Source organism: Prionailurus viverrinus, unplaced genomic scaffold (assembly GCF_022837055.1).
Source record: "Prionailurus viverrinus isolate Anna unplaced genomic scaffold, UM_Priviv_1.0 scaffold_63, whole genome shotgun sequence".
Taxonomy (NCBI): domain Eukaryota; kingdom Metazoa; phylum Chordata; class Mammalia; order Carnivora; family Felidae; genus Prionailurus; species Prionailurus viverrinus.
Genome location: NW_025927625.1, coordinates 429,430 through 456,744, shown reverse-complemented (window position 1 = coordinate 456,744; position 27,315 = coordinate 429,430). Strand labels below are relative to the sequence as shown.

The following is a 27,315-nucleotide window of genomic DNA, read 5'->3' as shown; positions in this document are numbered from 1 at the left end:
TAGAGGTCAGTGCCTGTGTGTGACTGCTGGTGTAGGTGGTGCACCTTGAGGACAACAGATCCACATTTCAACACCTTTATTTATCACTTTACCAATTTGACACACAATGTTAACAGCGAACACAGGAGGAGCAGTATGCAGACAGACACGAGCCGTTTCGCTACAGGTTTGCAGGTCAGGCCTTGCAGGTCAGCTCTGACCGGGGACACCGTGTCTCACGCTCTGGGAGGGAGAGGAGGGCCACCCCGATCCCATCCATATCCCTGGTTGAGTGCGGCTTTGAGACGCCAGCAGACGTGCCTTTCTGAGTCAGAACACCCAAGACGTCGACTCTACTCTTCACCATCACACTGATAAAGTGATACACTCAGGACTCCCTAATGGTAACAAAACAGTGTAAAAATATATTGCATATATATATAAATTTATTTCCCTTTCCTGAAAAAAAACTTAGTACAAACTAGTAGTATACGATCCCTTTCAAGTTTCTTTTAAGTTGTGTGGGTTTCCTTTGTGTTTGGCTTGGTTTGGGTTTTCAAGAGTCTAGAGGGAGAGAAAAAAACCTCTCGAAGCTCAGGGTGGCCACTGCCCAGCCCACCTGGGGCCATGCCCTCCACATGCCCAGGGACAGAGGCCATACCCTGAACCACCAGGTTCCACAGTGTTCAGTAGTCAATCAGTGGAGGGGAGCTGTTCGGGGTCAGTGTTTTAAGGACATTCTAGCCTATTGGTAACTTCACAGTACAGCTGAATTGTCAACCTGGCCTGCACGGAACAGGTGACGACGGGGCGTCCCATGTGGCGTGGGCCGCGGGATGGGGGAGCAGCCAGCTTGTGTATGGAGAGAGCTGGGCTGGGTCCCCAGGGCAGGGCCAGCACATGCTTTTCCCGTAAAGGGCCAGATGGTGAAAATTTTAGGCGTCCCCTCCTACCACCACCACGCGACGTGGCGCAAAAGCAGCCACACGTCCTGCCCGACTGAGCACACGGGCACAGCTGGGCGCCAGAAAACTATTCACGGAGGCAGTCTGGGGTGGGGGCACGAGCCCGCTGCCGCAGGCCCTGTCCACCGAGCAGCCAGGGGGACGCCCGCGGCCTGTCCTGAGCGCCGAGCACGGGGACGCGGACGCAGAGCCACACCAACAGGAAGCGGTGCCCTTGAGCCGCCTGGCGCACCGTTCCCCGGCTTCTCGCATCGGCTGTGATTTTCATCTGCCGCAAACGTAGGACTGGGGACACTAGAGGTGTGAAAATACTCCAGTATAAATATATATCTTCTGCGATAACATCCTAAACTTACATGATTTGAACTTCATTTTGGTAAAGCTGACTGTTACCGCCGCCTAGTTGCCTATCCTATCACGTTAAATAGAAATAAATAAGTGTTCTGGTGTGATCAGTGTTAAGCACCCTCCTCCAGTTCTCCTGACACTCAGATGCTGCCAGCCCTGCCCTCCCTGGCAGAACGCGTCCTGTCTCCTCGTGCTGTGCGGTCTCTCGCTCACACATAGACGCTGGATTTCTGGGTAACGCGGTTAGTAGAAGCTAATTGGCATTGCATATAACATGCAGCAAACACACACCCTGCCTGTGTGTTCTCCGTGTTCAGACCCCGATGGAGGAGCATGCGTGTGTGTGCGTGTGCGGGGGCCACACACATGCGGCGACACGTTTAGCAGATGATTTTAAGCTGATGGAATGGAGAGCGCTGAAGTCTCGTGATGGAGTCTTTGCTGCCTCCCCCTCCTTCCTGACTGAGGGAACGTCCAGGCTTTGGGGACGGGCGCCGTCCGAAGAGGCTTTGGGGTTGGGCAGGGGAGGCAGGGGAGACTGTAGCCCCTGTGTGGCCAACCGGACCTCCCTGCTGTGGGACGGGGTGGACCGCCAAGGGGTCCCATTCACAAACCCCACGGGAAGGTGCTGTGAGAACAGTCAGGAGGGCACTGGGAAACGCTGGTCACAAGTGAGCAGCTCAGCTCCACCAGCCCGCGGCACTGGTGCCTTCCGCTAAGAAGAGGGCTGCTGTGGGGAGGGCGTGACAGCAGGGGTCCCCATGGGCAGGCAGATGTGTGGTTTCTCTTGCTTAGACCCCAGTCTCCCAGGGTGGTCCTGGGGAGGCTGTTATGCCTGGAGACTCCGTTCTGGCACAGAAGATGGCCTCCTGGGGGTGAGGGGGGCTATGCATTCCCGGTACAGGCTGTGGCACGGGGACCCTCGTCCCTCTGCTCACTGGGGCATGCACACTGTGGGAGCCAAGGTCCTGCTGGACTCCAGTGTCCACGCTGTGTCATGGCTGTGCTAGTGGGGACCCAGGTGTTTAATGGCAGGAGGCGGAGCCCCACCGCCTCAGACGGTGCTCCCCAACATGGTGCCCAAGAGGATCTGGGAGGAGGTCTTGTTTGTGATCTGCTCGCTGTTGAGAAACATTTGTCGTGTTCAGAGTACCTTCCAACATTTCCCACGTCCTCCCCTTGCCTCCAGATCCTCACCGCGGGTCCAGCCGGGGGTCCTGTGTCCTGCTTGCTTGTCCCTCCTCCAGCACTCAGTCCTCGGTTTCTCCCCCTTCCCCCACCGTGGGGTGGAGAGGCCTGGCGGGGCAGCTCAGGATCGCCCAGGTAGAAACTAGAGACCGCAGTGAGCACAGGTGCCTCAAGGCCTGCAGCCATCTCTGATTTTACGCCCTGGGAAGTCTCAGAACCTCGGGAGGAAGCTGCTGGCGAGGCCCCACTGTGGGGGCGAGGGGGAGGACCACATCCCTTCAGAGGGGCCATGCTGGATGGGAGCTCGAGCCCCGAGCCCCACCGCACAGACGAGGGACCATCCCCGGCTCTAGTGACGACCAGCATGCCCTTTGGGCACAGGGAGGCGGGTGCGGGTGCCACCCCGGTGCCGGTCTATTTCAACCGCCTGTGCTGTGCGCCAGGGAGTGCCCCCAACCAGCCAGCTGCCACGGACACAGAACAGTGGCCAGGGTGGACGGGCTCCAAGAAGCATTTCCCTGAGGCTCCCATGGGCTTTTCCCAGGACCAGCGCCAGGACCACACGGCCCCACCACTCACTCGCCAGGCTTGGTGGCACTTCTGCAAGGGGACATGTCCCCATGAAGCCGCTGTGACAAGAGTCCCAATGCTCGGCTCCCCTGTCCAGCCTCACGGAGAAACCAAATGCCAACAAATGCTGCTGGCCTCGGGGCCCTTTGTGGGCCTGCCTCTGTCGTGTGGTTTTCTGCATTTGCAGGGGTTGGGAGAGGTTAGGGAAGACTCATGCAGAGACTGAACCACGAAGCTGAACAGCGAACAGGGAGCAGCCACGGGGACCCACAGCCCGGAGGCCCTGAGTGCAGAGTGGGGCCCCGGACAGAAGACAGCATCATGCCAGCAAAGCGACTGCCCGGGAAGCCTCGGCCAGCAGGGTCTCCTGGCCTAGAGACACAAAGGGCAGGAGAGAAAGGGGCAGAAACGGTATTCTGTCTTCGCTGACCCATTCTGGGAACAAATACGTTTCCAGTTTCTTCTTAGGAAAACACAATAAAGTGAACGGTCTTGTCCTTGGCTTCCATTTTGACAACTTCAGACCGTGTTCCTCTGGTCCACTGAGGAGCCCCTTCCACTGGCTCACCTTCCTCCGGCTCCACGACGTGTGTGCGTGTGTGTGTGTGTGTGTGTGTGTGTGTGCGAGCATGTGCGTATTGCAGGCACACACATGTGGGTATGTGTGAGTGTTTGTGCACATGCAAGCACCTGTCCCACCTCCCCACACCTTCAAGATGTCCTGTTAGCAGCTCACTTCTGTCTTCTTGGTGCTGCTGGTTAGTGCGTTAGCTTGTGCTACCCTCGAGGTTCCAGGGAGGGGTTTGCAGTTCAGCAGGTGGCCACCTTCTGACAGGGTCTGTCCCACTCACCCCTTGTGGCTCACCGGCCCCTTTAAAATGGCCTTTTCGCCTGTAAGTCAGGTAGCTAGTGTGGTCTGGTCCCAGGAGACGCTCTGAAAAAGGCCATGTGTTGTCGGCCAGCACTGGACGAGGCAGGTGTGTTAGAAACGGTCAGTGATTTCGGGGCCCCACTTGGGGGTCAGAGAGAAGCATGCCAGGCCCCAGGCAGGGGGAGGCCTGACTGCCACCCCCGCGGCCCCCCGGGGCCCCAGTCTTGAGTTCTGCCCCAGGGAGCAAGGGAATGTAATGAAGTGTGAGGTGGCGCGGGCCCCCGCGGGAAGGGCTGCTCCTGGGCTGGCTACTTGCCACCCTGCACCTTCTGGTCATAGGTGCCCGCGTGCTTATAGCCCGGTACGTAGCCCGACTCATCCACCAGGTCCACACGGCCCGCCTTGCCCTTGCCCTTGCCTGATGGGTCGAAGCGTTCCTTGTGGGAGCCCGTGAACTTGGTCGTGTCCGTGAGCCGGGATACAGTGGGCGACGAGATGGCCTTCTGTAGAGGGAGAGAATGGGGCGCGCCCGTGTGAGTGCAAGGGGCCAAGTGAGCGCGTGAGGCCGTCGGCAGCTGGGTCAGCACGCCCCCAGGGAGTAACACGTCCGCTGTCCCACCCCAGACCCCACGGGCTGCTGCCCTCCAGGGAGTCCCTGCTAGCCATGCTCACCGTCACCCCTGAGATGATGGGGGCCTTGCCCTCGATGAGCCTGTGCACCTCGCGGACGGCCTCCTCGCTGCTCTTGTCTTTGAATCTCTTCTTGGAGAGCTCTTCAAGCGCCTCCTTGAACTGCTCGAATGTGATGGTCCGGCAGGATTTCCCTCTGAGGGAGGAGAGCGCTCAGGGCCCGGGCCAGGGCCACTCCCCTCCCTAACTCACAGCCCCACCAAGTAGTGCCCCCAGAACCTGCTGACATCCGGGGACCAGGTGATCTCAGGGGACCCCTTCCCAGGGACCTGGTGGCATCAGGAGACCCCTGCCCGGGGACCAGGTGACATTGGGGAAACCCTGGCCCTGCCCAGGGACCCGATGACATCGGGAGACTATCTCCCAGGGACCTGGTGACATCGGGGGACCCTTGTCCCTGTCTGGGCACCCAGTGACATCGGGGTAACCCTGCCCCCACCCAGGGACCGGTGGCATCAGGGGATCCCCACCCAGGAACCTGGTGGGGGCCCAGTGGCCTTGGGGAACCCCCACCTCTCTCCCACAGCAGAAATCAAGTCTAACGTTAAAATACAGAATATGCCCCTCCCCCACCCTGGTGTGCACTGTTTATGCCCAACAGTCGGTCGCCATGGGCAACGGCAGCAAATATAAATTGTCTTGGAAAAAAGCTTAAAGGAACCACATCCTTTATGAACAACTGGACATTAAAACAAAGCTGTTGTCTGGGTCTAAAATGGGGCGTGTGTGGCGTCCACTCAGAGCAGGAGGGAAAAAGTCAGGTCAAGACGCTCATCCCATCTGAACCACACAGAGGCCGAATCCTGCCTGGGGCCACCGTGGCCCGACGTCCCTGTCATCACACGGGGACGGGGTCGGGCGGCCGCCTCGCCGATACGCCCAGCTAGGTGGTCCCAGGGCCCGTCCCTCCTCCCAGGACCCCCACTGCCCCCACCTGAAAGCCGCCTGCCTAAGGGGCACAAGGGGGCTAGGGGCAGATGCAGCCCTATTCGTTCCCTGCCGCAGGCCACTCACAAAATTTCAGGAAGATTCTAAACTGTGCACATTTTATAATTTTTTACTAAAAACCATTTTTCCCACTTTGGATCTCTCCTGCTAATCCATGGAGTGAGTTGTCAGGGTTTTAGAACAAGAGGTCCTGTGGGGGCGGCTCCTTGCCATGCAGGGACACCCTGTGGGTGCAGAGGCCTGAGTGGGACGGCCCTGCAGATGTCCACGAGCAGACGGCCCAGAACAGCCACAATAACCACGAAGGCACAGGGACAGACCCACACGAGGGTTTCCACGGAAGAGCAAAGAAAGGCAGCTCAGCAGAGAAAGGGCCGTCTCTAAACAGCTGGGGCTGGTACAGCAGGGACCCAGCCCTGTCCTGTGCCTCGAAGTGCCTACAGAGACTCACTCAAAACGGGCCATCGTCCTAAGTTCAGCACAAAGCCTAGAACTATAAACTTCTGGAAGAATACCTAAGAGAAAAACTTTGTGACCTTGGGTGAAGCAAAGATTTCTTGGAAACAACACCAAAAAAGTCCACAAAAGAAACAAGGAATTGGAATGCACCGAAATTTAAAACCCCACGCCCTTGAAAAGATGCTGCTCCGAGGAATACGAAACGAGCCACAGATGGGGAGAAAACACGTGCAAACAGACACCTGAAAGAGAAAGTTTTTCAAACTTAACAGGGAGGATCCCACATAGAAAACGGGGCAAATACCCGAACCGGACACTGTCCAGGAAGACCCCTGGGTGGCCAGCGCAGAGCACACAAAGCGCCACCGCACATGGCGAGTCCTACCGGGCCGGACGGCCAGCGTGGCTGAAGCCGGTGAAATGGCCGCACCGGGAGGATGTGGTCAGCCGGGCACTCCGACGTGGCGTCCACCCGGGGAGGCGGTTGGGCAGTTATGGCTCTGAGCCCCCACGTCTGGGCTCGACGCAGGACAGACGCACCGCAGTCCCACGGGAACCACGTAGTCAGGTGTCCTTCAGCAGTGAACAGCTGGACACCACACGCAGGGACTCAGAGGCACTTGACGTGCCCGTCGGAAGACACGGGACACAGCCCGCAGTCAGGGAGCGGGGCTGGGAAGCCCGAGCCCCCACGGGGCCTGCACTCAGCACAAACGCCCCTTCTGTCCTCGGGTGCTGGTCCCAACCACGACCGCACAGCAGGGGCTGGTGGCCTGGTGGGTGCAGGGATTCCTCAGACCCAGTGGTGGGCAGTGGGCTCTGCCCCCGCAGCAGTTGGTCTCGACCCCCCCCCCCCCCCGCAAGCCTCTGGGGGAAACTTCCTGGGCAGCGAGGTTCTCACAGCAGCCGCCCCGCACGGAGATCCCTGCCCTGCTGCCGGGCCAAGGCCCTGTTTGTTTGTCCTGGGCCGTCAAAGGCACTCCTGTCTCCTATTCACGCCCTGCCCGGGTGGCATGTGGATGCCAGGCCTGACGGCCAGCCCCGGGACTGGCCGCCGGAGCACGCAGCCCTCTCTGGGCACCGCGGCACCAGGCGCCACCAGTGTGAGTCACTTGAGCTGGGGGCGGGGGGGGGAAGGCTGACGGGGGCTCCCATCAGAGGGCCACATTCAGAGCTGGTGGACACGGGCCTAAGGCCGACTCTCCCGCTCCACCTGGCCGGGCCGGGTGTCCCCAAGTGTCCCCACCGTGACTGCCCAGCAGGGAGTTCTCCCCAGGGGACCCGGCACCCTGCTGCAGAGAGCCATGCGCAGCAAGTTCTAGAATGACAATGCCCGTCTCTTCCCCAGAGACACTGATCACATTACACTGCTCTCTGGACACAGAGTGAGCCTGTTCTCCAGAGTCCACAGAACTGGAGGGTGTCCCCACCCTGAAACCCCCTCTCCCGGCTCCAGGCCGGGCTGGCCGGTGCCCTGCCTGTAGGCCCGCCCAGCAGGAATGGGGTCACTGATCACACACAAGGCCCCATGAACTGGGGTTTCACTTTGCTTCCCAAGCCCTGTGTCCCCCAGGCCTCCAGACCCAACTCAGGGTGGGCAGGGGGCTGAACCCTGCCAGTGCCAAAGGTCACCCGGGGACACTGGGGCTGGCGGGGGCCAGGACAGCCCTCCAGAGACAGGCGTATGTCCCTCCAGGGCCAACAGCAGGAAGGCTCCCGGGCTTCGGGCCAAAACGTGCCAGCACCTCCATGATTCAGGACCGATGGCACTCCCAGGGACACCTCTCCAAGAGGTGGGAGGCAGCATGCTGGGTCATTATGGAGAACTTGCCACTCAGGTGGGAGGAAGCTACTGGCCCCCCGTGCACACCCCGCCCCCCCCCCCCCCCCCCGCAGCAAAGCCAGGGCCCTGGGAGACCTGTCCAGAGGGCAGCCTGGCTGGCCAGGGTGACAGCGCAGGCAGGAAGTGGGGTGTCGAGGGGCCACTTAAGGCTCTGATGAGGCTCAGTGAGAAGGAGGGGCCTGTGGGGAATTCCTTTGGGCTGGCAGGAGTGGGGGGCTCCTGGGGGAGCTGCCATTGTGGCTGTGACGTAGCGGTGCCCTCACGTCATGCCTGACCTGGGGCAGCTCCCAGGCCAGACCAGTGGCTCCAACTGCACGCTGTGCCCAAGGAGGACCGCCGGTGGGGCGCCTGGGGGGCTCTGTCAGTCAAGTGTCTGACTTCAGCTCAGGTCATGGTCTCAACGGTACACGAGTCCGAGCCCGGGTTTCGGGCTCTGTGCTGACAGCTCAGAGCCTGCTACCGACCCTCTGTCCTCTCTCTCTGCCCCTCCCCTGCGTTCGCTTGCTCTCGCCCTCTCTTAAAAAAAATAAACAACAAAAAACGGAGGACCAGTTGCAGCCAGACCTTCCTGGCAGAGAGCGGCCGCCCTGCTCCTGCCCAGGGCTCCCCAGTGCTGCTGACCAACCCGCCTATCAGGGCCCGGGCACAACCATGATGCTGTGGGTCCGTAGGGGCCGCGGGGAGGCCCCGATCCGCCTGAAGGGGCAGTTGTGGCCCCGACTCTTCCCCGCCAAGTAGGTAAAAGCCACCCTAGCATGCTTGCTTCATGCAGGAGCCTGGGGCTGGGCTTGCCCTGTGAGGGGCAGGGGCGGGGTCCCTGGGGGCTCCAGCCACCACCCCCCGCCCACAACCTGCACCCCTAATTGCCATCGTGGCTATGGCAGGGGATGGGCTATGAAACAGACCCACTGAGGTCACTGAAACCATTTTTGAGCATTTGGGGAAGGTCACCTTAAAAGGACAAAAGGTGTGCTGAGACCCAGCATCCACATCAACCCAGCGAGGGGCCAAGGGCCAGCAACTCCCCGATTCCAGACGCACCAGGCTGCCCACCACGGAGGCCCTGCATGGCCTCGGGCCAGGAGAGGGCCCCCACAGAGAAGGCCTCAGCCACATGGCCATCCTGACCCCGCCGCTGACCCCGAATGCCCACGCTCGCTTGCCCCCCGCCTGGACAGTGTGGGCCCTGGGCAGACCCGGCACAGGGGAGCCCCCGTCCCTGGTGTCTCTGGGATGTGCCCGCACGCACGGGGCCCTGCCAACCTCACCCAGACCTCCCGTGGACGCCCCCGCCCCACAATCGTGGTGGAACGGCGGCGGGCAGCATCTGGACTGTGTTCTGTGGGGAAGGCTCAGCTCTGTTATTCCCGCTTCCCGCCTCGGACAAGTCCCACCACGTCCGGGCCATGGCCATGTCCCGGCTGGGGCCACGGGGTGTGTGGCAAGAACGGAGCCGGTCAGTGGCCGACGGGCCCCAGGGAGCCCCGCCAAGGTGCTTCTTCCTAACCTGAGACCCAGACGCCAGCATCATGTTGCAGGAAACACGGCCCCTCACTCCGAACACACAGCAACCCGAAAATAGGCGCGCGCATGGGCCAGGAGGCCGCCCTCTGCCCCCCTCAGGCCGGGCCCTCCACCTGCACCCCACGCGAGCACACGGGCAGAACTGAGGGGACGCTGTCGTCCGGGCTCCCCACGCGGGGCTGTCAGGGTGCTATTCGTGCTGGGCACACAGGGTCTGGATTAATTAGTATTTCAGACCCACCGAGGTCTGCCCCTCGGGGCGGAGAGGGTGCCAGAAGGCTTTGTCTTGGTAACAATAGCGTTCAATCCAGACCTGGAGTGGAGCTGCGAGAAATTTGTTTAAAATTTAACACATAGTAACATCAAAACAAACAAGCGCTGCCGTGGCAACAGGACCTAAACAAAGCCTGCAGATACCCGGGCTGGCGCCACCGCCCGCAGAGCCATGGCAACCGCCTGCAAACAGAGCGGGATCTCCTCCACCAGTCAGCGGCTGTGGCTCTGCATCCGTGGCTCCCACGAGGCGAGGACGCTTCTGCCACGGCTGCCACTTGGAACAAGTGTGACCCCAGACCCCATCGATCAGGACGTGCACGTCCCGCCCAAGACCACCCTCGTCACAAGGCCAAATAAAAGCAGATCCAGACGGTCTCCTCGGGACCTCCCAGCGTCCTCTAACCCTGCAGCCTTCCCTTGGGACCCCACGACCCCGCCCGGGACACCATCCACCTCCCCTTCCGGGGACAAGGCACGATGCCCCTGCCACACCCTTCCAAGGTGACCAGCAAGCCTACCCGGGCACGGGCCCTGCCCGCACCTGCCACCTTGTAGGGGCCCCAGTGGCCACCACAGGCCCGTGTGACTGCGTTGTGACCACAACCCCTTGCTGGGCTGGGGCCCCCCACTGCCCACCCATCAGATGACCCCCCCCCCCCATGCGAGCCGGGGCAGAGACGCCAGGGGTCCCAAGGAGCCCTGGGCTCTGCAATGTGGAGCCCTCTGTGCCCAGGGGCCGGGGGCCGAGCCTTGGCCCCAAGCTTCTGAGCGGCTGACGCCCTGCCTCCTGGGACGGGGACTGCAACCAGATGGGGTTCCCTTGCGGGTGCTCACACCAGGGCCCACGTCCCACTCCCTGGGTGGCGGGCTGCCCACGCCTCCTGCACACAGGAGGGCACCCATCCTCGGAGTGAGCCACCTCCCCACCCCCGGGGGTGTGGAGAGCCTGAGTTCTACCTGTGAGCACACATGCCTGCGTACGTGCACACATGTGTCCTGGGAGCCGTGTGCGTGTATGTGCTTCTGTGCACACGAGTGTGGGCTGTGAGTGCGTGTGTGCATACATGTGCAAATGCCTGTGCGCAGTAGCGTGGAGGCAACTTTCTGTGACAGGAATGAAAGGTGACGGAAGGAAGGGCTGCCATCACCCGTCCCGACAGTTCGACGTCTGGGCCGGCGCCGAGGGTGTGGGACCCCTGGCGTGTTACCGGCTGTGCCTTCCCCGCCCTGTTGAAACCCTCCCCGAGGGACACGGCTCTGAGGTTCCTCTGCTCCCGGGCCTGCCCATGTCTCCCGGATGCGTGTGGTTTCCCAAGCTCAGTGCTGAAGGCCTGAAGACACGCCCAGGGGAGAAATGGGGGCCATGCTGGGCCTCCTCGGGGTTCCTGCCCCCCAGCTCAGGACACGTGGGCCCCCTGGGGCTCCTGCTGCCCCCACCCCAGCAGTGTGAGCACACGGTAAACACGGCTGCCCTCCTGTCCCTCCCGCTTGGGGTGCCGGAGCACGGCTGCACCGCTGAACCGCTGAACCAGTGCTAGAGACACCTTCGGAGGCAGCCGCGGGCTCCCGTCTGGCCCTGGGGGTCGGCCAACAGCGGCACCACATGCCCGAGACCGGCTGGCCGTGGCAACCGTCCACGGGAACCACACCACAGATCTGGCTCGTGTTTCTTAGCAAGGAGAGCAGGCCAGCACCCCCCCACCCCCTCGGCAGAGGACACACACCTCGGGCTAGAACCCGGTCCCTGGTGGTGATAGCATCTCCAGAGTCAGGTATCAGTCCCCTTGGTCACAACCCCGGGGGCCACAGGGACGGCAAACGTGCAGACCCCCACGTGGGGACACAGAGGGCTGGTCCCTGCCAGCTGCCAGACTGCCATCCTGGGCAGTGGGTAGAGGCAGGCTCCGTGTGGCTCCCTGGTCCCCAAAGGTCCTGAAGCCCCCAACCCGGAGATACGGGGGAAAGAACCAAGATGCGGCCCCTCCCCGGCCCCTTCCCCAGTGGACGCCAAGTAGGAACACTTTAGCACCTTCTGGGCCGAGGTGGCCCGCCCCTGCCCCTCTTGGGAATGTCCTTGACCCTGAGGCCACACTTCCCAGAGGCTCCCAGAGTCTGGCCCCTGCTCTGTGGGGGTGACCCTGGGGATCAGGCAGACCCAGCTGGGGAGCGCACAGCTTTTCATCTCCAGGGGCAGCTTGTAGCCGAGGAGGGACTAGAAGATGCCCCAAGGACACACAAGAGAGGTCGGGAACCCGCGCCCCAGGTGCGTGGGGGTTCAGGTGGGCTGGGCCTCTGTGAGGAGGTGGGACGGCACAAGTCAGGGTCCAGCAGGTCTGCGAGCAGGGCGGCGATGGGCAGGGGTCAGCCCCGAGGCTCAGGCCGAGGTCAGTGTGACAAAGTGACCAGAAGACCCAGCACACCCCAGAGGGGAGGTCCCGCGCAGCCGAACCCCACACGGACGCTGAAGTCCAAGACGCGTGGAAGAGGGTGGGACCAGAGCGCCCAGCCAGGCACAGGGGGTGGGCAGACAGGGTGGGGGCAGAAGGGGGTACAGATCAGAGCAACGGAGGTGAGCGGGGGCAGAGGTGGGGGGCTCATTTGTCCACACCGGCTCCTCCACCGGGCGATCTCCTCAGCCTCCACAGGTAGGAGGTGCGGGGCCGGGGGGGGGGGGCGGGGGACACAGGCGACAGAATGGACGTTTGGGCCCAGACGACGCCGTGTGGACACCCAGAGGAGCGGTCCGTCTGGAGAGCGGTCCAGGTTCGGGGACCAGGGCCCTCGGGCACCAGGGCTCTACAGACCAGGGAGCCGATGAGGGACCCAGGAGGTCTGGAGTGCGCACCTGCCCTCCGCCCGGGGCCCTGCCCTCAGACACTGCGCAGGTCAGCGGGCGGAGGGGCGGGGACACCGGGCCCCTGGGGGTTCTGGCCCACACTGTCGGCAGAACATCTCCGGGGCTCCCAGGGCGTCACCTGGCCCTGGTGATGGAATGTCTACCTGGGACCCCAAACCAACCACAGAGCACCTCCCGCCCTGCACCCCACCTTTCCCTCCTCCTCCTCTCCCTGCACCCCGCCTTCCCCTCCTCCTCCTCTCCCTGCACCCCGCCTTTCCCTCCTCCTCCTCCCCCTGCACCCCGCCTTCCCCTCCTCCTCCTCTCCCTGCACCCCACCTTTCCCTCCTCCTCCTCCCCCTGCACCCCGCCTTCCCCTCCTCCTCCTCCCCCTGCACCCCGCCTTCCCCTCCTCCTCCTCCCCCTCCTCCTCCTCCCCCTGCACCCCGCCTTCCCCTCCTCCTCCTCCCCCTGCACCCTGCCTACTCCTTCTCCTCCCCCTGCACCCCACTTTCACCTTCTCCTCCTCCCCCTGCACCCCACCTTCTGCTCCTCCTCCCCCTGCACCCCACCTTCCCCTCCTCCTCCTCCCCCTGCACTCCACTTTCACCTCTCCTCCTCCCCCTGCACCCCGCCTTCCCCTCCTCCTCCTCTCCCTGCACCCCACCTTTCCCTCCTCCTCCTCCCCCTGCACCCCGCCTTCCCCTCCTCCTCCTCTCCCTGCACCCCGCCTTCCCCTCCTCCTCCTCCCCCTGCACCCCGCCTTCCCCTCCTCCTCCCCCTGCACCCCGCCTTCCCCTCCTCCTCCTCCCCCTGCACCCCGCCTTCCCCTCCTCCTCCCCCTGCACCCCGCCTTCCCCTCCTCCTCCTCTCCCTGCACCCCGCCTTCCCCTCCTCCTCCCCCCCCTGCACCCCACTTTCACCTCTCCTCCTCCCCCTGCACCCCGCCTTCTGCTCCTCCTCCCCCTGCACCCCACTTTCACCTCTCCTCCTCCCCCTGCACCCCGCCTTCTGCTCCTCCTCCCCCTGCACCCCACCTTCCCCTCCTCCTCCTCCCCCTGCACCCCACTTTCACCTCTCCTCCTCCCCCTGCACCCCGCCTTCTGCTCCTCCTCCCCCTGCACCCCACCTTCCCCTCCTCCTCCTCCCCCTGCACCCTGCCTTCTCCTTCTCCTCTCCCTGCACCCCACTTTCACCTTCTCCTCCTCCCCCTGCACCCCACCTTCCCCTCCTCCTCCTCCCCCTGCACCCCACTTTCACCTCTCCTCCTCCCCCTGCACCCCGCCTTCTGCTCCTCCTCCCCCTGCACCCCACCTTCCCCTCCTCCTCCTCCGCCTGCACTCCACCTTCCCCTCCTCCTCCTCCCCCTGCACCCCACCTTTACCTCCTCATCCCCCCTGCACCCCAGCCCTGTCCCTTCCCCTCTGACCCTGGGCCTTGGGAGTGGAGTGCTCACTAGAATCCCTTTCCCTCAGCTGTGGTCTCCTTGGGGCCTCTGCCCGGACCCTGAATTCTGACTGGTTCCTCCTCTGGCACCAAGTCCCCTCCACCTGGTGAGTGATCTGGGTCCTGAGGCTTGGTTTTCTCGTGGGGCAGCTCTACCCTCCTGCAGCCTCCCAGCTCTGGAGGAGAAGGCTGCCCCCTTGGTCGGTGGTCACTGTGAGGACAGGCACCAGTGTTTGCCCAGGAAAGCAGGCAGACCTCCCTGGATAGACACACCGTGTCTGGTGACACGGAGTCACAGCCGCTGGGGACACACAGGGAGGAAACCATCTACCGCTGAATGTACAGGGAGGGCACAGGGCCGTCCCAGGAAACGTGCCCAGGTCATGGGGACGTGCAGCTAAGGCGTCACAGTAACTGAGATGGGCACGTGTCAGAAAGAAGCTATTTTCCCACAAGTGTGACCTACACCGAGATCGCTAGACGCCAGGCAGCCTTGGGCGCGCTGTGACATTTCCTGGGTGGGTCCCCAGGTTGGGAGGGCGGGAGGCGGGGGAGGGCGTCCTCGGGCCGCAGAAGCGCCCAGAGGGACGGGGAAGGCACGTAACCACGCCGGACGCTCTGTCCAGCATCCAGGAGGAAGGACACGCGCACGCATGTGGGAAGCACACGGCTCACCGCTCACAGCCACCGAGTCCGCGGCGATGACGCTGCATCAGAGTTCGGGTGCGAACACCTCCCGAGGCTCGAGGGTGCGAGGCACCTGTCACGCCCGAGGGGCAGGCTTCTCAGCTCTGCCGCCAGCTCCAGGGACCCCCGCCAGCTCCGGCCAAATCCTGGGCATCGTATCCGGAGAAGCGACGGGTCAGGGGCACTGGCACATCCCACCCCCTCACTGCCAGCTGAACACAACGCCCACCGGGAGTCCTGAGTGCGAGGCCTGGGGGGCACTTACTTGATTTTGCTGAAGACGATGTCCACGTCAGTGACGGTCACATTCTTCCCATCGATGACCTGGCAATCCTTGCACAGCTTCGACCAGTTCTTGCCGTGCATCTCCCGCCCGGTGGCCCTGGTGTCCCCGTGCACGGCAAAGCGCCGGAAAGCCTCCTCCAGGGCGCTGAGCTCTGGGGCCGCAGCGGCCGCCCCTTCGCCGGCACCTTCTGTCTCCAGTGACAGCCTCTTGGCCGCTCTGTCCTTTGCGGAGTCCCCTGGGGACTTGGGGGGTGTCTTGTTGGCGGCCTTGGCGGCCTTGGCCTTGCTGTCAGCCATGTTGCTGGAAGAGGAAGGGGAGAAAGGGGTCACCACGCTTCTACAGAGCCATGCGTAGGGCAGGAGGCTGGCCGCCCATGTCACAGCAGGCACCCAGGATGGGGCAAGTCCCTCGGGCATCAAGCTACTGCCAGGCACTCTGTCCCTCCCAGCGCTGGCCCCCGCCAGGCGCCCGGTGGTTGGATGAGGGCTGTCCCCAAACAGAGTCCACGGGGAAGCGCCCGATCCGGCCTCCTGTGGGCTCGGCGCCCCTCCTGTCACTCCCCTACTGGCCACTGTGTCATTGTCTCCTTCCTGGGCCACATCTGCTTGACTCTCCAGAATGATATCCTCCCAAGGGACCTGCCAGTGATGGGGAGGGAGACCCAGAACCATGGGCTGCGGACCTAGTGCAGGCACATGGCGGGAGTGGGAGTGTGGCAGACGTGGGGCCCCTCATCAGGAGCCCAGCGGAGGCTGCCCTGCCCTATCCACGGGTCTCTGCCTTCGTGGGGCACCTGATCCCCAAGGCCGGTGGGTCCCTGTGGGGCCCCCTCCCTGTGTCACGGCCAGTGGCCCAGACAGGAGCCTGAGGTGTCCAAGCCCCACCGAGGTGTGTGACGGAGCCCCCAGAAGTCACTTCCCAGGGGAGCAGTGGGTGGCCGTCCGTGCCCCAGGGGCTCGGCAAGAGCAGAGTGCCCCCAGGACACACGCAGAGTCCTGAGCGGCAAGCATGTGGTGAGTCCTCAGTTCAGTGAGCGTCCCCTCCCAGTCTGGGTTGGGGGCCCTGGCTGACCCAGAGGAAGCCAGGACGGGCACCTGAGGCCGGGGTCACCCACGCCCACCCGGTCAGCAAAGCCGGTGCAGGTCTGGACTGACGGCTCTCGAGGCCACCCGTGCCCTCTCCTCCAGGCGGCCCCCCGTGGATGCACAGGGAGCAGACCCTCTAGGCTCCCGCAGGCCCACCCAGGGACAGGAACCCGGCGCCTGCCTTGCCAGTGCCTGCCCTCAGAGGGACCCACGGCAGAGGCCGGGTGACACCCAGTTACTTCCAGTGTTATCGCTGACCCCATTTCTCTGTCTGAAAAAGGAGCTTCTTAGGGCGGAGGGAGGAGGAGTCACAGGCGTTCTGCGTGTCCTTTCCTATCCTTTGATAAGTCCATGTGCTATATGACGAGATAATGACACGATTAGTTTGTAAGAGCCCCAGAGCTCTAGCAGAGGCTTCCTGGAATACGGAGCTATCGAGAGAGGCCTGTCTGTGCCGACGATGGCAGCCCGGACCTGCGGGCACGGGTCTCCTGGTCACCCGAGGAGAGCCCTTACCTTGCGGGGCACAAATCAGCACACAGTGGGGGTGGAGGCCCCTCACGTGTGGCCAGGTACGACCAGGGATGCCCAGGGATCCCTCTGGCTGGCCAGACACCTGGCGGTCCGAATGCCCTGCCCACTCCCTCCATGTGAGGACTTCCCCAGCTCAGGACTGCCCCAAGAGTTCCCTACATGCCCACGACCCCCCACTCTCTGTGAAACCCTTGAGTCTCTCTCCTTGCCCTCACCTGCTTTCCTGAAAAAAACCCAGACTGTTTGGGGATATGTAAGAATCAGGGTGGGGAGGGGGGGAAGTGAGGAGGGGGAGGAAGCGAGCGCAGGGGGGTGGGGAGGAAGTGAGGAGGGGGAGGAAGCGAGCGCAGGGGGGTGGGGAGGAAGTGAGGAGGGGGAGGAAGCGAGCGCAGGGGGGTGGGGAGGAAGTGAGGAGGGGGAGGAAGCGAGCGCAGGGGGGTGGGGAGGAAGTGAGGAGGGGGAGGAAGCGAGCGCAGGGGGGTGGGGGGGGAGTGAGGAGGGGGAGGAAGCGAGCGCAGGGGGGTGGGGGGGAAGTGAGGAGGGGGAGGAAGCGAGCGCAGGGGGGTGGGGGGGAAGTGAGGAGGGGGAGGAAGCGAGCGCAGGGGGGTGGGGGGGAAGTGAGGAGGGGGAGGAAGCGAGCGCAGGGGGGTGGGGGGGAAGTGAGGAGGGGGAGGAAGTGAGCGCAGGGGGGTGGGGGGGAAGTGAGGAGGGGGAGGAAGTGAGCGCAGGGGGGTGGGGGGGAAGTGAGGAGGGGGAGGAAGTGAGCGCAGGGGGGTGGGGAGGAAGTGAGCAGGGGGAGGAAGCACCCAGGTCTCACGTGAGCCATCCCCCTGGGCCAGAAGGGTCAGGAGCAGGGAGCTGATAAACACCCACACTGGGTGTGGGGAGACTGTGTTACTGGATTTGCATTTTCAAAGAAGGGCCTCGAGAGGCCCTGCCAAGGTGGAATTAGGGACCGGGGGCCGGGGTGGGGGGGGGAGGGGCCAGAGGGCAGCCCCTGCCAGCGGGCCCCATACAGACCTGGATGGGCCTGAGCCCCAGTGTGTGCCAGACAGGGATCATCCCGCCACCGGGAAAGGCTGTCTCTCAGGCGCCATGTGGTCTCCTCGGCCCCCACCCCCCGGGAGCCATCGAGGCCCCAAAGAGGCACCAGGCCAAGGCCCCTATTTCCAAAATGAGTCGGGCCCCAATTCAGAAGGACTCTCCCTGGCAACCTCCTTAAGCCTCGACTGCCTAAAGCGAAACTTACAGAAAAGGTGACACGGGACAGACCCCGACAGACCACTGTCAGCTGCCACACGGACATCAGCACACAGAATTCCTGACCAGGAATTCCCTGTTAGTGATGTTCCTGCAACAGAAGCAGGTGTGTCTGTGAGCAGGAGCAGGTGTCTGTGAGCAGGCTCTGTGGAAGAGCTGCACTTACACTTGAATCAGAGACCAGGGATGGCGTGCGGAGTGGGGTAAGGTGGGGGCCGGCAGGACGCCTGTGTCTGGGAATCTGGACAGGCCGCAGGGAAGCCAGAGCTCACCCAGACCCCTGTCCCCCAGTCCTCCACATGCTGCTGGCTTCTGTCACTCTTCCTGGGGGCTGCATGAGCCCCTCCTCTGGCCCCATCTCCCCGGGAACCTCTGGCCTGGAGGTGAGCAGCCTCCCAGACACCCTGTCTGAGAAACGCCGGCCCCTCCTCCCGCCCGCCTGCCCCTGGGCCCCCGCTCTAAGAGGGCGGAGAGCCCACCAGTGTGACCCCAAGTCCCCCAGCACACTCCCAGGCTCTGTCCTGACTCCTGGAACTCCACGTCGGTGTCCCTGAAGAAGCCAGGTCCTGCCCAGCTGGCACCCCGGTGTCCTGAGCTGGCCTCCCCGTGCTGCCGGGGCACGGTGTGAGTCCAGCCCCCGAAACAGGGGGACCCGGTGTCCTCCTCGGGGACACCCTGCAGCCACAAACCCAGAAGAGGCGGATATCCGTTGCAAAATAACAGGGCTGGAGTGCCCCGAAGCCTTGGAGCCGAGAGCGTTCCCTGGAGAATTCCCTATTTGCGTGCAGGGGCAGGGACACGGGCCTGCGTGCCTGCGTGGGGGCTGCTCGCCCCGCCAAGCCCCTTGGCTCCCAGAAGCGCCCGCCCACGAAAGGCAGGATCTCGTTCAGGGTTCTTGCCTTAACCTCTTCCGCTAAAGGCACAGCGCCAGCCCCTCTGGGTGCAGCGGAGTCTGCAGGGGACACACCGTGTTGCAAGTGGAATTGAGAACCCGGCTCTGGGCCCCTGAGGGACACCACGGGCCCTGCAGGGGGACAGGGCTCCTGGGGGCGGGCGCATCACAGGGAAGCTTCTGGAAGCCACTCTGGCTCTCCCTGAGCCCCTGCTCAGTGTCCCTGCTGTTCACTCCCACGTCTCCCGGATCTTGACACCTGGGCCCAGGCCAGCGAAAGCTCTAGGTGCTGATGCCCCGGGGATGGTCGCCGGGCCCACCGACGGGACGCCGGGGCCCAGGGTCCAGACCGAGACCCCATTTCTGTGCCAGAACCCTCGAGGGACCTGGCCACACAAGCATAAAGCGGGATCCTGCTCAGACCTCATGGGCGACCAGGAGCGCAGCTGGGGATGGGGGCTGAGCCAAGGAAACCACGAGGAGGCCGCGGGAGGCACCTTACCGGATGCCACCAGACTCTCAGCGACAACGCGGAGACGGCGAACAAAAGGCGCAGACAGAAGAGAACGACAACAAGAGACACGCTCCTTGCCCCTCTGAGGCTTCCAGGCAGACCCTGTGGGATGCGGCGGGCAGAGGCACTGAGGCCCCCGGGCTGGCCCTTTCCAGAACACTTCACGCGGCTTGCCTCCCTGCTCTCCACCTTCTACCAGGACCCAGAGCCCACCTGGAGGCTCAGGCCCCGGCATCAGGGTCTAGAGGTGCATCGCCCTGGCTGCTGCCCCTGGGGGAACAAAGGCACTCGTCCCCGCTGAGGGCTGCTCCAGGCGGTGAGAGCCTCCTGGGGCCACTCGTCCCCGCTGAGGGCCGCTCCAAGCGGTGAGAGCCTTCCGGGCGGACAAAGCAGGCTTTCTGAGCTGCGCATTCCCGAGAAACACTGGGGCAGCCAGGAATCCCACCCTCCACAGGACACAGCCCCAGTGAGAGAGCTGGCGTGACCTGGGCTGTGTGAGCAGGATACGGCTCAGGTCCCAGATCCCATAGCCTGAGGCCACTGGCCCCGACAGGTCCCCCGGGGCCAGGTTGTCCAGGCCCTGAGGCCAGGCCATCGTGTGTTCCCAGTCAGAAGACCAAACTGAGTTCTCTCCAATGGAAAAACACGAGCAGAGCACCAAGCTCGTGTCTTGTCTGTGTCCCCGAACATCCCTGGGCCATGGACCTGTCCTGCACTGTCCCGCAGCAAGGTTGCCTTGGGAGCCCCAGCCTCTGACCTGGGGAGCTGCTGCCCAGCTGGTGGGTCAGGCTTAGGGGCAGCCAGCACAGGGGGGCCAGGCTGGACGGGGCTTGGGGGCCGGGAGGGATGGGGCTGGGGGGCCGGGAGGGACAGGGCTGAGGGCTGGGCAGCCAGCACAGGGGGGCCAGGACAGGCTGTGTGCTCTCCAAAAGGTGACCTTGTGGGGCAGAAGCCTTTCCAGTAAGGGAGACTGAGGAAGGCAGGGCATCTTCAAACCCCACCTACCCCTTGAGGACCTCTGGGTGGCTCTCCCCAGCCCCTTAACAGCGGGACATTCTCCTGTCACCACGAAGCCAGGGATTTCGGGGGGACCCGCTTCCCTCAGAGAGTTTCATAGAGAATCCGAAGCCACAGCTCACCAGGAGTGTGAAGTGGACCATGTCTGCATGTGGATCTCAGAAAATGAAGGCTGTGGGGGCCAAGGGGCAGCCCCAAAGGGCACCACGGCACACCCCCAATCCCGAAAGAGGGCCTCAGAACCAAGGAGAGCAGAGTGGCGTGGGAGGGTGGCCCCCGGGCACCAGCAGGGACAGAGAAGGGGGCTCAGCCCACCTGGGCCCTCTGGGGTCTCCGAGACGGCTGCCCAGGCCCACACTAGCCCATGGCTCACCGTCTGGGCCACGGGTTCTCTAAGACCTGTCCCAAGATGCTCTGCCCACAAGTCCCAGCCACGACATGGGAAGCACTGAAGCCCTGAGTGTGCGGGTGCCGCGTTTCCCACCCTTTACACTCTGGTCTTGGTGGGCGGAGCCGGAGGGAGACTTGAGGCTCCCGGACAGATGTCCCGGGTAGGTGGCGCCCTACGGGTTGGATGAGGACACAGGTGGAAACTTCCAGCCGCTCAGTCACCCAGCGCCTGGCCCCACAAGTGCCCGGCCAGGGGTCTCTGTCAGCGCCTGCAGGCAGCCTGAGGGCAAGTGGAGGGGGCTGAGAGGCGGTCCCGAGAAACGAACGGCCACATCCTAACCCCCAGAACTGTGAATGTGACCTTGTTTGGAGAAAGGGTCTTTGCGGGCGTCATCAAGCTGAAGATACCAAGGCGAGGTCTGATTTGCCTGGCGGCCCTGAACCCAATGACAAGTGCTCTTGGAAGCAGACACACAGACATGGGGGAGGCCACGTGATGACAGAGCCACAGCCCTGGAACCCCGGGAGCTGGAAGAGGCAGGAAGGACCCTCCCCAAGACCCTCCGGAGGGAGCGAGATCCCCCGGCCCCCGGCCCCAAGCCTCTGGCCCCAGCACTGAGAGAGGATAAACTTCTGTGTGTTAAGTCACCGTTTTGTGGCTCTTTGTCACAGCCACCTGGGAGCACTCAGGGGACCAGAGAGACCAGAGGAGGAGCGTCCCCCACAGATAACAGTGCGTGGAGGAGAGAAGCCAGGGGCCGTGGCCCAGAGGGCCCAGAGGATCAGGCGGGGCCGGGTTCCAAAGGCCCCTGGAGGACAGGCTCCCAGTACAGGACAGCCATATGACAGCTGCCTGCTGGGATCCCTGCTCTGGCCTCAAGTTGCAGGCACTGGGCACAGGAAGAGGCGGCTCACACAGCCTGCTGCTTTAGGAAAGGCTTAAAGCCCATGCTGGGGCAGTGGCCAGTGGCGGGTCCTACACAGCCCTGCTGCAGGGGCGAGGCGGCCAGGTCCCGGCCTCGGTGGGAGCCAGAGTCACTCCACACCGCAGGCAGACCTGAGGAGCTGCCCATGGATACAAAAACTGTCCTTCACAATCCTAAACAAAACATTAACCAACGGAATCCCGTCAGAGATAAAAAGGATCAACACTTTGCAGTCAAGTTGGGGCGGGGCCGGGAATGTGGCTAAACGTGAGGGTCCCACTAAAGCCACCATCATAAACGCAGGGAGAGCATCTGACGGAAGTCAGCATCTATGCATCATGCGAATTCTTAGTAAATCGCAAAAAGAGGAAAACTCCTTAATCTGAGAAAAAGGGCCACCTGCAAAAAAACTGAAAAAAGCCGCCACACTTGAAATACTGAAAGCGTTTGTTTTTAAGTTGGGCAAGTACTGTATTCCCCATGTCAGTACAGAAAGACAAGAAAAGGAAATGAAGATATAAAAATTGTTCGGGAAAAAAACTCATCATCTGCAGCTTCTAGGGTTGTGCACACACCAAACCCAAAGGGATCCCAGGACGATTATTAGAACCAGTGAGTGAGTCTAGTGGTGTTTCTGGATACGTGGTCAACACACAGAAGGCCATTTCATTTCTGCGTAACAGCAAAGACGCACAGTAAAAAGCATTTAGAAACGCAACATTTAAAATATGAAGAAATACAAGTTCCTCGGAACACCGCTCACAGAGGACGCACAGACAGTCAACACAGAAAACTCGGCCACTGAAGGAAACGAAAGGCCTAAGTGATGACGTTATGAACATGGGTTGGAATCTACGTACAGAAAGATGTCAACTGTCCTTAAATTCGACCACAGGCTTAACTTAATCTGGATAAAAACTCCGACAGCTTTTGTGTCTAGTGTCTAGACGCACTGAGCTGACATATGTGGGAGAAGGGCTGTGAACACACAGCGATCTTAAAAGAAAGACAAGATTTGCTCCGTGGGCATGGGGACTCGAGAGAAAGGTCTGGAAGCAAAGACAGCACCAATGGGACAGAACCACCCACGGGAGGGACGCCAGAGCCCGCACACATGTGTGACAAGGTGGCCCTGCAGAAAAAAGGGAGGAGCATATTTTCAGTAAATGGCAGATGCAGGGGAGACGGGGCGCCGACGCCACCCTTCAGGCGCTCCGAGGACTGACGTAGGAGAGGCAAAATCCTCACGAAGGTGAGGGCTGAGGGTATCTGACGTCCTGGGGATAGAGAAAGATCCACTGCACAAGCCTCAAAAATCGCTGCCCTTAAAGGAAACCATTCTAGGATGGCAGCAGGCTGAAATCAAGAACTTCTGTTCATCAACAAATATCACGGATGGAGAGAAAAGGGAAGCCACGGGGTAGGAGAAGATACAAATACGGGCTTGTCTCCAGAACCCGTAAAGGACCCTACAACTCGATGAGAAAAAGGCAGCCAGTCCAGAGAAGCAGGCAGGGGCCCCTGCCGGGCTGGAAGGCCCAGTGGGGCAGGGCCTGCAGGGTGTCAGGAGAACGGAGCCTCAGACCCCGAGGACGCGGGGGACAGCTGACCAAGCGGCAGGAATCAGAACCGGGGCGCAGCGGGCGGCGCGGCCGAGGGGGGGCCGTCCACCCACAGACGTGCGACCTGCTGCCACGGAAAGGGTGCAGCGAGTCCCGAGGGAGCAGGCCAGGGGCCGTCAAAGGCCGAGGGGCACAGGGCCAGGGGCCCCAGGGGCTGCCACAACTGGTCCTCCGAAGCACCGAGAAGAGGGGCCACCCTAGAGCGTCTCCCACCCACCAGCTCCCGCCCCTCAAGCCAGGGGCACTTCCCCAGCTGGCTGGACCGTGGGACACAGCCACACGACAAAGAACCAGGCTCCCCTGTTCCCTCGAGGGACAGGCAAACGTTCTGGAGAGACCCCACACAGAGCCAGGGGAGCCTCGTGCCAGTCACTCAACCCAGACTCAACTAAGCAGGGCAGCCTCGGGTGGTCCTGTCTGGCCAGCAGACCCCCTAGCCGAGGTCCGGGGATGGGGACCACTGTCCGTGCCAAGCCCTGCTGGCTGGCAGAGTCATGAGCAAAAGCAAACGGGGTCACTGTCTTAAAGCCCTGGTTTGGGGACAGTCTGTCCTACGGCATTAAATGACTGGAGCGGGGTCGAGGGTCAGTGAGTGCACGAAGCGCGTACACCTGGATGGAGAAGGAGGGTGTGGGCGGGCTTTCTACAGACAGCTTGTGACGCAGGGCCGCAGGCACACTCGAGGAGCACCTGACTTAACCTGACTTAACGTCGGTTCTGGGCCCAGACCCACACCTGCACCGCACGCCCCACCCCCCCGCTCACCTGGCGCCCCCCCCCCACCCCCGCCCCATGCAGGTGAGACAGCGGGGCATGTGGGGACTGCACGAGGTCACCCGGGGGCGCCGGCTGCTGGGTGTTGTCCCCACTGCAGTGGGGCTTCCCAGGTAAAGGCCACCTGGCAGGTGCTCAGCAGACATGCAATCACACAGGTGTGACAGGGAGAGGTCTGGGGAAACGTGGCTCGGGGCAGGAGGTCACACGGAGCCCACGCGGGGGCACTGCACTTATGCCAAGAGACCCAGAGACACAGGCACCCTGGGGACATGCTGGAGACCTGCAGGGACATGTGGGGACACACAGGGACACACGCTGGGGACACATGGGTGCGCCCCACCACAGAGGCAGCAGGAGGAGTGGAAAAGGCTCCAGGTGGTTTTAACATCTAGGCTTCAGCAAAGGTAAGAACCCATCATTCCTCACCACAAACCTAATTAAAAACAAGAAAGAGTCGGTGTGGACGTGCTCCTCCCAGGACCGGCTGGCAGGTCCCGCTGCTGAGAGAAGCGAGGGCTGGGGGCGAGGGCGGGGAAGGCAGAAAACTGTCACTGCCTTACTCTCCGTGCAAGACTTTGGACTCTTCACCAAAGAAGGTCCTGTGTTTGGACGCTAAATTACACCTCCCGGCTGACGGCCGTCCTGTGCTATTGCGCAGTTCCAGGGACAAGGAGCCTGGGAACAGACCGACACCCCACATCAGATGAGAGCTGGGGAGGAGGGAGGGGCAGCGCCCCCACAGGCCGCTCCTGGGGCTCACACAGGGCCGCACCCTCACCCGAGGCCCCAGCAGGGCCAACCCCGCACCCCGCACTCTCCGCTCCCGCAAAGGGTCCCCCTGAAGACGCACTGCACTGCCGAGGGCAGACACCAGGGCTGCGTCCCCACCCAGAAAGGCTGGAGACCACGTCTGAGCCCCAGGTGCAGGTGCGCTCCATCCCCCCACCCCCTGAGGCAAGGCTGCTGCTTACACACAGGGGAGCGTCTGCCAGGTCCAGGGTCTGTGGGCTCAGGGGCACACCGCCCCGCCCCCACCGCCCTCCAGCCGAGCCACGCTGAGCCCACAGAGGACCTGACACTTCAAGGTGCAGCAGGGCCCTTGCCTCGTGGTCCCAAGATCCCCAGACGTGCTCCTCCTGCCTCACCAGCAACATCACCAGCTATAAATAGGCCTGGCTTCCAGGCAGTGCAGCCTCTCCCAGAGGAAGCTTTTCATTCTCGGTCTCTCCTGCCGGGAGCACTCTGTGGCCCTGAGGACCGGCTGGCTGCTAAAAGCCTTCTCTGCATCCTCAAGCAGTGATGAGTGATTTAATTTTCTTTAAATTCTCCTGTGATTTACACATTTTCCACCATGAGTATTTATAACCTCGTATACGGTTTTACCAGTTATTTCCTGAGACTTCAAAGGATTCGTTCGGGAAGAGGAGACAAACAGCACCAGGGAGATAAGAATACAGCCAAGAGAGCTTCCCATGATCTCCCTCACTTCATCCTTCCGGACTCACGGAGAGCGATTTTCTAATGTAGCACTTAAGTTATGGTACCTTTCTGACTCACGGAACCCTCTGGAAATCAGGAAAGCGGCAGACCCTTCCCCCAGGAGAATGCACACACCCTCCTACCGCAGGCAATTTGCAGACAAATTCACCAGCACCCCTCCCCCCAGAACCCTCGAGGAGCCCTGTGATTTGGACCATGTGACGGGAACAGTGGCTGGTACCAGAGACGGGGTCACAGAATCCAGCTTAATTAAGGCCTCCGTCAAGCCGCTGTCTCGCTGCCCCACCCCCATCTCCTGCCTGTTGCAAGCTCTCTCCCCATCACTCCAAGCCCCTGGATCCCCGGGGCACTCGGGATCCAGGTTGGCCTTTACCAATCACCATCTAGGGGTGCGGGGCTGCCCTGGATTGTGCAGAGCTCCCCCCGCCCCCCCCCACCTCCATTGGGTCCTCCCTGAGAGGCTGGCCATGGGGAGTCAGGACAGGCCTGCATAGTGGGACATGGGAGCTGGGTCCTTTATCCAGCGTCCCCGAGACCCTGCCGGTATCCAAAAAATGCCAGGTAAGTTAACCACTAAATACGCAGATAGATGGCCACACTGTCAGCTTACCCTAAACGGTGTCTCATCTTCAGAGACACCAAACGCCTGTCGAAATAGTCATGAGCAGAGTGGCAGGAATGGATTTTCTCCCCAGCTCATTTCAAGGCTGCATTTGCGTAACTGAAACCGCAGAATAAAGGGTTTCTCTGGTCCTGCTGCACAGGTGGGGCACTGCTCCCCAGAGGTGTGTGAGCAAACCTGCTGGCAATCGATCTCTTCATCCTGACTGCCGGGTTCTGTGCTCACAGGCGATAAGAGAACGTGACACCCTCCGGGGAGGCTGCTGGAGTCGCACACTGTGCGGCTGACACTGTCACCTGGCGTGATAATGGTGACGCAAATGCGGCCAGAGAGGGGCCTGGGACCCCGAGGGGGCGGCGCGGTCTCTGCCAAGGGACCACGCTCACTCTGGGCCCTCTGCGTGGCCCCGGGTCTCCCGGAATTGGGGCTGCAGGGCACTGGCTTCATTTCACACCCTCTACGCCCTAATCCCCTTCGGTCTTGCCTCCCCAGGCCTGGGCGTCCGCGTAGCGGGACGTGGGGAGGCGGCAGCGGCGGCGGCGGCGGGGAAAGGGGCTGCCGGGAGGGGGGGGGGGGGCGGCTTCGTCGCGTGAAGCGCTGCCGCCCAGACAGGCCCAGCGCCTCATCCGGGGCCCACGCACCAACCACCTGTCCCTTGCAGCGGGGTCGCCCCCGCCCGCGCCCCTCGAGCCCCCGGACCCACGCCCCCGACGCAGCCCCCGGGGGCCTCAGCGCGCAGCACCGACCGCCAGGCAGCCCAGGGCCGGGGATGGGGGCGCACGGACGCAGGGGGCCGCAGCCAGGAGGAGGCGCGGCGGGCGCAGGTGGCAGGCGCGGCGGGCCCGGGCGGGGTGGGTGGTCCTGCGTCCAGCGCCCCGGACCGAGCTCTGCGGACGCTTACCTCGGAGATGCGGCCACTGCAGCGGGCGCCTCCGCGACTCGGCCGCGCGCGACCGGGTGTCCGGCGAGCGCCCGCGCCCCCGCCGCCCCGGGCCCGCCAGCCCCGCCCCGCGCGCCCCGACGGCCCGCCCCCGGTCCGCCCCGCCCCGCGCGCTCATTGGCCCGCCCCGCCCCGCGCGCTCATTGGCCCGCCCCCGGTCCACCCCGCCCCGCGCGCTCATTGGCCCGCCCCCGGCCCTGCCACACCCCCGGCCCCTCCCGGCCCGGGGAGCGCGCCGGGCGCACGGAGGCCGGCGGCGGCGCGGCTCTGCCTTACAAGGCCGGCGCGGCGCAGGGGCGTGGGAACCCCGCAGGGGAGGC

The 27,315-nt window shown here is 63.0% G+C and overlaps 2 protein-coding genes across 2 annotated transcripts in view; one reads left to right on the top strand and one right to left on the bottom strand.

Annotated features, from left to right (window-relative positions):
• CEP72 (centrosomal protein 72) overlaps window positions 1-3,260 on the top strand; it is a 43,412-nt gene extending 40,152 nt beyond the window's left edge. The window contains exon 12 of the mRNA XM_047848477.1: window positions 3,025-3,260. Coding sequence (XP_047704433.1) covers window positions 3,025-3,115 — 91 coding nt within the window. The 3' untranslated portion in view covers window positions 3,116-3,260. The remainder of the gene's footprint in view (window positions 1-3,024) is intronic.
• Window positions 62-27,030, bottom strand: TPPP (tubulin polymerization promoting protein). Its single transcript, XM_047848479.1, has 4 exons — window positions 26,957-27,030; window positions 14,896-15,216; window positions 4,594-4,747; window positions 62-4,424 (listed from the first exon to the last, which is right to left on the bottom strand). Exons 2-4 carry the CDS (start codon window positions 15,210-15,212, stop codon window positions 4,230-4,232), a joined length of 666 nt encoding a protein of 221 aa, XP_047704435.1. The 5' UTR covers window positions 15,213-15,216; window positions 26,957-27,030; the 3' UTR covers window positions 62-4,229.
• Window positions 27,031-27,315: the final 285 nt, after the last annotated feature.